The sequence below is a fragment of the Equus quagga genome, unplaced genomic scaffold (genome assembly GCF_021613505.1).
Source record: "Equus quagga isolate Etosha38 unplaced genomic scaffold, UCLA_HA_Equagga_1.0 111374_RagTag, whole genome shotgun sequence".
Classification (NCBI taxonomy): domain Eukaryota; kingdom Metazoa; phylum Chordata; class Mammalia; order Perissodactyla; family Equidae; genus Equus; species Equus quagga.
The window spans coordinates 1-9,880 of NW_025795589.1; the positions used below are offsets into that span (position 1 = coordinate 1).

General features: G+C 61.5%; 1 protein-coding gene and 1 pseudogene across 1 annotated transcript; one reads left to right on the forward strand and one right to left on the reverse strand.

Moving 5' to 3' along the window:
• The first annotated feature begins 19 nt into the window (after positions 1-19).
• Positions 20-3,105, forward strand: LOC124232751 (cationic amino acid transporter 4-like). Its single transcript, XM_046649668.1, has 3 exons — positions 20-856; positions 1,116-1,224; positions 1,325-3,105. Exons 1-3 carry the CDS (start codon positions 314-316, stop codon positions 1,495-1,497), a joined length of 825 nt encoding a protein of 274 aa, XP_046505624.1. The 5' UTR covers positions 20-313; the 3' UTR covers positions 1,498-3,105.
• A 92-nt stretch (positions 3,106-3,197) lies between these two features.
• On the reverse strand, positions 3,198-9,362 carry LOC124232750 (P2X purinoceptor 6-like; annotated as a pseudogene).
• Between the last annotated feature and the right edge of the window lie 518 nt (positions 9,363-9,880).

The following is a 9,880-nucleotide window of genomic DNA, read 5'->3' on the forward strand; positions in this document are numbered from 1 at the left end:
AATGTCAGTTCTGGGCATGTGCTTCCAGATCCTTCCAGGCAGAGGGATTTAGCCCTCAGATTCTCCAGTGAGCCTGTTACTGAAACTGGGCTGTCCCCTTCCTGGGTGGTGAGGGGGAACAATCCAGCACCCACATACACTCGGCCTCACTCTGAGAGCCCAGGCAAACTCATGCCCATGATCCCAAGGGGCTACCCATGCCCTGGCCTCAGCTGTAGCCCCAGGTGGGCCTGTCCACCATGCTGATGTCTCTCCAACCTCTGCCGCAGCCATCAACACTGTCCTGCTCAACATCTTCTTGTTCTTGCAACGCATGGTCTGTGCCATGGCTGCCGACGGGCTCTTATTCCAGGTGTTTGCCCACGTGCACCCCCGGACCCAGGTGCCTGTGGTGGGCATCATGGTGCTTGGGGTCCTCATGGCTTTCCTGGCACTGCTGCTGGACTTCAAGGCACTGGTACACTTCCTCTCCATTGGGACGCTGCTGGAATGTACTGTTTTGCCCACCAGCATTATCATTATACGCTTCCGAAAGGCCCCATCCGGTTCTCAGGACCCAGACAGCCCTGAGGGCACAGAGCAGGCTTCACCTGAGCCCGGGCAGCTGCGATCAGCCCTGAGGCCCTACCTCCGCTTCCTGGGTGGGTGCAGACCCGGAGCCGCTGTGGCTTGGGCCCTCGGTGTCCTGGTGGGCTCGGCCATCACCCTGGACTGTGTGCTGGTCTTTGGGGACTCGGCCCTGAACCTCCCGCCCTGGGGCTACACCCTGCTGCTCCTGCTCAGCTCCGCCACGTTTCTGCTCAGTCTCCTCGTCCTGGGGGCCCACCAGCAGCAGCGCCGGCAGGACACCTTTCAGGTACTTCCTCCAGCCAGCGCCCACCGCGCTCAGCCCAGCCAGCTCCCTTCGCCCCTTCCTCCTCTGCCGTGGCAGGATGCACCAGGGCCGCAGGGTGGGGGAGGCCAGTGCCCCACACCCCTCTCTCTGCATGGCGGGTGGGCCCTTGTCTCTGGAATCTCCAGAGGCAGAGAAAGGCTCTGTGGACTCCCGAGAAATCAGGCCCTGGGCCAGCAGCCCTTCCCTGCAGCTCAGCCCAGCCCTGCCCTTGTCCCCTCAGGTTCCCATGGTGCCCCTGATTCCCGCCGTGAGCATCCTCCTCAACGTCTTCCTCATGCTGCACCTGAGCTACCTGACCTGGCTGGGCTTGTCCATCTGTCTGCTTCTCGGTGAGTGGGGGCCAGGCTGGGACCCCAGGGGGCTGCAGGAGGAGGGCAAGCAGGGAAGCAGGGCTGGGACCTACTCTTCAGGCTTATGCCACCCTTTCAGGACTCGCAGTGTATTTTGGCTACGGCATCTGGCACAGCAAGGAGAACCAGCGGAAACGGCCAGGGTTGGCTGTCCCACTCGGCAGCCTGGAGGAGATGGTGCCAGCCCTGCAGCCCCCTAGCCAGACGCCAGCGCAGGAGCCCAGCCACACAGAGCAGCCCTCTAGTCCATGAGGACCACTGGGGCCTGCCTGCTGTCCCCCACCTCCTCAGAGGCCAAAGGAGCTGCCAGCCCCTCTATCCAGGGCAGCTTGGGTTTGCAGACCTGCCCATGCTAGGGCATCCTCAGGACCTTAGGACCTCAGCCCAGGTGCTGAGCTTCGAGTCTTTGGGAGTGGGCTATGGCCAGCACTGCTGTGGTGAACTCTGCCCAGCATCCTCCAGTTTATGACCAAGTCCAGCTACCTGGGCAGGTGGAGTAGGGCGGGCAGGGAAGAGGCCCGAACCCCAAGGATCCACAATAATAACTGCTCAGCCATGTGGCCCATCTCCATGTCTACTGTGGAGTTCTTTGTGGCACTGACTCCTCACCTGCCCCAGGGAAAGAGACAGTTGTCCCCAATCCACAGCAAAGGTGCAGAGGTTCTGTAAGGGGGAGGTGCCAGCCCTGGGACAGTCTTGAGTCAGGGACACAGCCAGGCCTTGGTCCCTGTGTCCTGCCCTCAGGCCAGTCCCCTCTGCCAAGCTCAGAGGGGTGCTACACACACCAGACAGAGAGAGAGGTCCATGACAGGACAGGGCTAAGCTCCCTTCCAGGTTCCCCACATGTCCTCTTGGAGATGGATGCTGAGAGCAGAGCCTGGATCCCAAGGTGGTCACCTAGAAAGGGTAGTGCAGTTCCAGGGTCCCCTCGGTTTCTCAGGGCTCCCAGAGAGCAGGGCAATCCTGAGGCCTGCCCTGGATGGAGAGGCCCCCTGCCTGGGCACACGCACAGGCACACACAGCCCACACGGTCCTCTGGGCGTGCACCCACGTGCAGACTGAGGCAGCAGCTGTTTCCCAGCCCAGGGCTGCCTGCAGCTTCCAGCTGCCTCTCTCCCTGCCGCCCCCTCAGGGCTTTGTGACAAAGGCTCGGGATGGGACACACGTGGGCAGTTGGGTGCACAAGCACCTGGGCCTGCTCCAGGTAACTTCAGCCCACCTGTGGTGTTGGGGCCTCATGCTTGGGGATCTCCAGGCCCACGCTGCACCCCCTGTGGCCTCCCCAAGGCCACGCTCCATCTACCATAGACGCCTCCCCATCCCCGTTCCTGCCTGTGAGGACCACACAGGAAGCCACTGGCTTTGGCATCTTTATTCCTCAACTCTCTGCAGCCTTAACATCACTTTCTCTGGGCCCCAAGGACAAGCAAGGACACATGACCCCACTCCAATAACCAGGCCTCAGGGCCGTGATCTCTCTCCCCGGCCCTTCTGACCCTGCCTCCCATGGACACTGCCCTGGGGGTGAGAGGCAGCAGGGACCCCAAGGCTTTGCTGAGGCTCCAGGTACCAGATGATTCCAGATCCTGCCCAGCCTGAGCCCCAGGCCTCCCCTCCCCAGCCTGGCCCATGGCACTCCACGAGCAAGCTGCCAGCATGGCCCTGCTCACCAGGGACCAAAGAGGAGGCAGCCCCTTGTCTCCCTGGGGTGGGTACCCTGAACCCTGCCCCTCCCTGGGACCCAGAGAGGGCTTGGCTCCTGCAGCCTCGTCCTTCCCCTCCTGACTGTGGGTGCAGGACACGGGGAAATTCTCCAGCAGGCAGGACTCAGGCCCCCAGGGGAATTCCAGAACCTGAACAGGCCAGCCTGCTGGGGCCTCTGTGTCCTCTGTTAGGGACATTCTCTCCAGCCCCTGGGCTCTACGTGGGGTCTTGGTCAGAGTGTGGTCCTCATGCAGTTGCCTCAGGCTGGGTGGGCAGCTGCCCAGACACATTCTCAGTGTGACCTTGGGCAGCAGTGACACATGTGTCCAGAGATACAGCCTCCCCACCCCATGGCTCCCAGAAGCCCAGTGAGCAGGTTCTGGGGTGTTGGGCTGGGGGTTACCAAGGAGACATATAGAAGGTCCCAAAGGACCCCATGCCCACCAACTCAGCCGCTCCCCCCCATCCCAGCCCTCCACAGCCAGAGGGCTGCCACCAGGAAGTGGCTGGTGCTCATCAGCTGAGCAGAGGTGCCTGTGCCTTGTCTGGGGCCCTAGGGGCTCGGAGCATCTGCCCACCACACTCCTCACTCCATGGATGAGGCCCAGAGCTGGGAGGGGTTCTGCCCTGGGAACCCAGCACAGAGCAGCTGCCACACTCCTCCTGTCAGGCTGCCTTCTCCCTGGCCTTGGACTCTGGCTGCACAGACCCCAGTGTGGGGCAGCTGAGAGGGCAGGGGCTCTCCCTGTGAGGGGGTGCCAGCAGGCGGAGGAGGGCTGGGAGCCAGGCAGGGCCGGAGGTGACCACAGCCAGTGTGGTGGACAGCTGGTGAGCGGGGAGCTGCTGGGAACACTGGAGACGGAGCCTGGGAGAGCGTCTGCAGCCCCAGCCCCAGCCGGAGCCCCACTGGACCAGCGCCCTGCGTCATGTTCCCTGCAGTCTCTACACAAAACTGGCTTCTGTGGTCCCCAGGCAGCACCTGCCTGCCGAGGCTGGAGCTCAGGGAGGGACAGTCTGTCTGGGAGCTGAAGGGTGGAATTCTCCCCCCACCCCTGCCCTGGTCCTGCCGGGGCTTCAGCCATGAAGGAGCAAATTTGGGGCCACCACCCTTCCCAGCCCCCAACCCTCAACCCTCAACCCCCAACCAGCAGAGAAAGGCTACAGGCCTCAGGAATGGGCCAGTGAGTGGGTGCCAGGCCCACCCTGGTGACGACGTCCAGCTCCCAGCAGCAGCAGTGGGGGCAGGTGCTGGGCCCCCTCTAAGACACCTGGGCAGCCAGATGTGGGGGTGGGGAAGCTACCTGTTTGCTCAGGATTGGCAGTTCCCTTTGGGGCCTTTGTCTGCAGATGAGGACAGCAGGTCGGGACTCCAAAGTGTAGCCCAGGGTCAGGCAGGCCCGCAGCCCCCTCCTCATGCTTGGTCCTCCAGTAGAAATGGGCTTCTCCATCCATGTACAACAGCAGCAGGTCACAGAAGGGGGTGATTTGGGAGTGGCAGGGCAGATCCATGGCCTGGCCCCCAAACTGCCATCCCACCACCTCCACAGCCCTCATCTGAGACTCAGTGTCAGCACAGGGGCTCAGGGGGCACTCAGGGGGCACGTGCTTGCTGGCAGCCAGAGGGAGCCACCTTGGCCAGACTCGCCACACGCAGCCAAGCCGCTCCAGTGCCCAGAGTGAGGGTTGTGGGGATGAGCCCGAACTTCCCTGCCTGAGAGAGACCTGGGCTGAGCCTCTCTGCCTGTGGCTGTCACCCTCTCCCACCCCTCACCCCTGCCCACCCCACCTGCCCAGGCCTGGCCCCTACCTGCCCAGTGACGAGGATGTGGAAGCGGATCCCGTAGTGCTGAGCAGGCTCTGGGCCTCCATGCCTGAGGCCTCCCCACAGTGAGCGGCTGTCCTGGGGCAGGAGAGAGTCCAGTGGCTGCTCTGCCCACTCCTGGGGGGTCTGGCCCTCACAGGCCTCATCTTACCCCTCCATTGACTCCAACCCCAGCCTGAGTCCAGGGTCTCAGACCTGTGTCATTGCTGAGGACACAGGCGACAAAGCAAGCTAGGACCTGCCTCTCAGAAGCTCCCTGCCTGCTGAGGGGACAGGAACAGAAAGGTCCCTAAACAGACACCAGCAGTGGGGATGGGGGAGGTGGGCATCCCGGGGCTGTGGGGTCCAGAGAGGGGCACTCACTCTCCCCTGGGAGCCAGGGAAGACTTCCTGCCAGGAGCCCCTCAGGCTGGATTCCCAGGGCTCAGGAAGGAGCTCTAGGCAGTGATGGAGGGTGGGGAGAGAGCAGAGGGGAGGGGAGCAGGGTGTGGGTGGGTCCAGCCCCACATGGTTGCACAGGGCTGGGGGGGGGCCAGTGAAGCCAGGCCAGGCAGGGCCCAGTGGGCAGTGTCACAGGGCATCACTTCCAGGGCTGGTGGCTGTGTGCACATCTGCGTGAGGGTGATGAGGTGACATGAGGAGGCAGAGGGATGGTGGTTCTGCTTGGGAGACTCAAAGACATGACAATACATGCAACGCAAGAGCGTTGAGTGCATCCTGGATTGGAAAATAAAAAGATTTAGGTCTATTATTGGCACAGCTGGGGAAATTTAAACGTTGGATTTCTTCTGCCAATGTCAAATTTCCTGAGTGTGACAAGAGGACAGTGGTCACCTGGGGAAGGTCCTCATTCTCAGGACAGCGTTGAGAGGGGTGAGTGTCTAGATATCTGCCACTTATTTTCCAATGGCTTCTGTGAAATCCATCTAAAGAGATCTGGCTCTGTCTGGAGTTGGAGAGAGAAAGCAAATGAGGCAAATGGAAAAAAAAAACCCCAGAGAATCCAGTTGAAGGCTATATGGATTTTCATGGCACTAATCTTAGGAGTTTTCTATGGATTTAAAAAATTTTTTAGATAAAACCTTAAGGGAAAAGTAACAAGAAAGCCCCTGTGCCGTGGAGGGAGGTGCTGGAGGCAGGGCGGAGTGGAGGAGGGGCTGGGGTGAGGGGTCCCAGCTGCAGCAGGGTGTGGGGACAGATGGGGTGGAGGCCAAAGGGCTCAGGAGGGAGGCTGGACGGAGCCTGTGCTGGGGACCTGGAGCTGAGACCCCTCCTGCCCTGGGACCCCCTCACACACAGCAGAGCGTCCAGAGGGATGGGCCAGGCTGTGGTCTGTCCCGGCCACCACAGGAGGACAGGTGGGGGAGGACCTGGCTGAGGAGCAGCGGGCGGGCAGTGGGGCCACACCTGAAGTTGGAGCTCCTCTCCTGCAGCTGGAAGGAGTCATGGGGCCGGCAGTTGGAGCCCCTGGTGTCCAGGTCACAAGCCCAGCGGACGTGGATGCCACAGCACCGCCCTACACACAGCGCATCACTGCTCCACCAGCATGCGGGCCCCGGACCCTCTCCCCCAGCCTCCCAGAACCCTGCCCCCACGGACCCACCAGCAATGCCAGGTCCTCAAAGACCCCTCCTGGCATGGTCACAAGGTCCCCCATGCAGAACACAGGGCAGTAGGGGCTGAAGTGTGGGCAACAGCAACAGAGCTTGAAATAGGTGGTGTCCCAGGTCTCCAAGGCATTGGACCTGAGGGAAGTGGGGCTGGCAGGGGGGTCGGGCCAGGCAGGACCCACCATGCTCACTTGGAGAAGTTGAAGTTGCTGAAGGTGACTGTTTTTGATGAACAGCGTGAAGTTCTCAGCCTGGACCAGCAGGGGCTTCCTGCAGGTGGGAGGAGGTAAGGGACAGGCTCTGCTGTCCTGGGACTCTGGCCTGGGTGTCGGGGACACTTACACAGGCACAGTGTCATTCTCCACGGGGCACCAGCCCCACATCTCACAGGTCCTGTGGGTCCCATTGAACACCACACACTGGCCCATTTTTGTGCCTTGAAAACATGAGACAAACTCCAGGCCTCCAGTCTCCAAAGGGCCTGGGAAGAGAGTGGGCAGGGGGCTGCTGGCAGAAAGAAGAGACACAGAGCCATCACTGGGTCTGCATAAGGGAGGCACCCAGGGTCCCAGCCCGGCCCCCTGAACACCATCCCAGTGCTGGGGCTGGAAGACGGAGCCCACAGTTACCGTGGCTGTGCATCCCAGCCTCCCGTTGAGGACAGTCCTTATCAGCCCAGCAGGTCCCCAGTGGGATGGAGGGGGCTGAGGTGGTGAGAGAGCAGAGATGTCCAGGCCCAGGAGGTGTCTCCCCTGCGTGACCCAGCCCTGCGGTACCCAGGGACACGCCCCTCCCCTGCTTAGCCCCCAGGTTCCCTGAGTTTGGGGCACATGGGAAAGCTGGAGGGTGCAGATGAAAGGAGGTACTCAGAGGGGGAGGGCGAGCAGCCCCCCAGCCAGATAGGGCTGCAGCGCTGTCTCCCAAGGGAGAGCGAGACTCCTTCCCTCCTGACAGTTCTGTCCCTATGGGAGCAGAAGTGACTCCTCTAGGCCCAGCTCCTCTGGTCCAATTCAGACGACAGAATAGGGAAGGTGGAGGGACTCTGAGAGGGTGAGCTCATGCCAGGGTGGAGGTGCTGGGTGTGGCACACAAAGGGTGGGACCCTCCTCAGAGGAGCCTCTAGGGAAGTGGGACCTCACACACTGGCCAAGGGACCACAGGCCAGTCCCTTCCTGGCTTGTTCTGCTGTAAACAGGGACATTAGTGCCTGCACAGGGTCACAGAGTTCTGGGCATCAGCCAGGAGGGCATGAGGGCTGAGCTCTCTGGAAGTCTCAGACCCCGGAGAGGAAGCACCCTCAAGCGTCGGGCACTGGCACAGACATGGCTCTGCCAGGCAGAGGATGGACGCTGCTGTCCAGGGCCCCTGGCTCAGGGGCAGCAGGAGGAACACAGAACGAGGGTGGCAGGAAGGCCTGGGGACTCCGAGAAGCCAAATGAGACGGTGGGACTTTGTGGGGATGGGACTGTGAGAAGTGGGCAGAGGACAGCATGGGGCCACCTGCTGTGCCTCACTGTCCCTATGTCCTGAGTCTGCCCCTCCTCTCCACCCTGGCTGAGCCACCATCTCCTCCGACCAGACCCCATGGTGACCAGCATGGGCCCCACCTCTGCCCCCATCCACCTCCCTCCAGTAGCCCGTGTGGTTCATCCCAATGCACAGACGGTCGCGCACCCCTCCCATGAGCCCATCTGTGGCTCTGCTGCTGCTGGATCCACTTCAGCTTCTGAGAGGGGCTCACAGGCCCTGTGAACCAGGGCGACCCCCTTCCTGGCCCTGTCCACACCTAGGGACAACCCCACTCAGTGCAGGGAGCCCTGGAGGGGCCTCATCTCACACAGCTCACTGCCTTTGCCCTTGCAGCCCACTTTGCCTGGACATCCTCAAGATCCCCCTCCAGCCTCACACCCTGCAGGAAACCCTTCCTGAGGCCCTGGGTTGGCTGACGTGCCTCCCTGGGTCACCCAGCTGCAGCTTCTGCCCCCCTCGCAGGACGGCCACCTTGGCGGTGCTGTCTGTGCAGGAGCTCTGTGAGGTGGGGAGGGTGGAGTTTTGCAAGCCTGGTCTGGGAGAGTTTTGACAGGTGTTTGCTGGAGGCTGTGACACCACGTGGACACAGTGTATGTGCTGGGAGGGACCAGACAACCAGGCCCCTGAGAGGAGCTGGCAGGAACTCCACTATTTTCAAGAAGCCGGCTTGTCAGATCTGATGGATTACCCAGCCCCGGCAGTTTCGAGGGAAGGGCCAGAGCCCGGACAGGGGCAAAGAGGATCACACAGATTCCAGAAAAAACAGGCCTGTGGCCCCAGCACAATTTCAGGACCGTCTACAAACCGAACATTAACTAGACGTCTCTGAGCATTTAGAAAGGGAAGGACGTCGTGTGTGTTCCCGAACATCAGCACATCCTCTGTGCCCATGCCTCACCTCGTTGTAGACGGGGCCAACCAGGGACATGTGGCACCCCAGCCACTGTGGTGGGACCAACAACCAGGACTCAGGGGACAGGTGGCCACACAGTTACCCTCCAGCCCAGCAAGCAATTCAGTGTTGGTCAGTTAAAGAAAGATGTCACCGTGGAGGCAGGCTTCCAGGGCTGTGTCCTGGGTCCCAACTGTTCACACAAAATCCACAACTGGGGAACCTCACAGAGAACAAGAGTGGAAGGATCCAGAAGCCCACTGCTCAGGGGTGCAGAGTCCCATCACCCACAGGCTGGAGGCCTTGGGTCAGTGACTCAGCCTGGCTGAGCCTCAGTCTTCTCTTCAATGGGGCCTGCAGTAATTCCTGCCAGGCAGGGTGCTTGGGAGACGAAATGAAATGATTCAGGAAAGGTCTCAGCTCAGAGCAGGGGCTAGAGCAGCACATGCTGAGCCTCAGGCACATGGGAAGGAGAAGGGGGGACATGGCTGTGACCCAGGGCTGGCGGAGGAACCAGGGACCCGCTGGGAGGCTCCCAGGCAGCCTGACCTCTGGGCATCTGCCCTGAACTCAACTCGTTCTGGCGTCACAAGGAAATTGGTCACCAAGAAGAGCATGTTCTCTCCCTGGACAGCAGGGGTCTGGGCCCATCGAGTCATCCACCCTGTGCCTGAGGAAAATGCCTCCAGTGAGGCGAGTTGAGGCAGAGACGGGAGGCTGACTGGGTTTCCAGCCATTTCTGAGCCGCTTTCCACAAATTTGAGGCAAGTTTTTTTCTCATGTTCACGCTCATTCACTCAGCCAGAATTTTCCATGAGCCTCCTGCTTCTAGGCACTGAGGATCCAGAGCTAAATTGGGCTGGGCGCCCGCCCAGGCTAGTGGGGAGGTGGACCCCTCACTGCACGCATGGCCGGGGGCCAGGGGAGCAGGTGGTAAGCTCTGCCCAGGAAATGGCAGGGGCTGTGGGAAAGGGTGGCTGGCACCGTGTGCTGCCCATGACAGCTCTGCATGTGTGGGGAGACGCACACCCAGGAAGGGGAGGGGAGGACTGGGCAGAGGGCAGTGGGGGTGGCAGC

What these genes read in the sequence shown, in the direction of transcription:
- LOC124232751 (XM_046649668.1), top strand. Translation starts at nt 314, where the DNA reads ATGGTCTGTGCCATGGCTGCCGACGGGCTCTTATTCCAGGTGTTTGCC. An exon ending in GCCGGCAGGACACCTTTCAG is followed by an intron (nt 857 to 1,115) that starts GTACTTCCTCCA and finishes TTGTCCCCTCAG; the next exon opens with GTTCCCATGGTGCCCCTGAT. An exon ending in GTCCATCTGTCTGCTTCTCG is followed by an intron (nt 1,225 to 1,324) that starts GTGAGTGGGGGC and finishes CCACCCTTTCAG; the next exon opens with GACTCGCAGTGTATTTTGGC.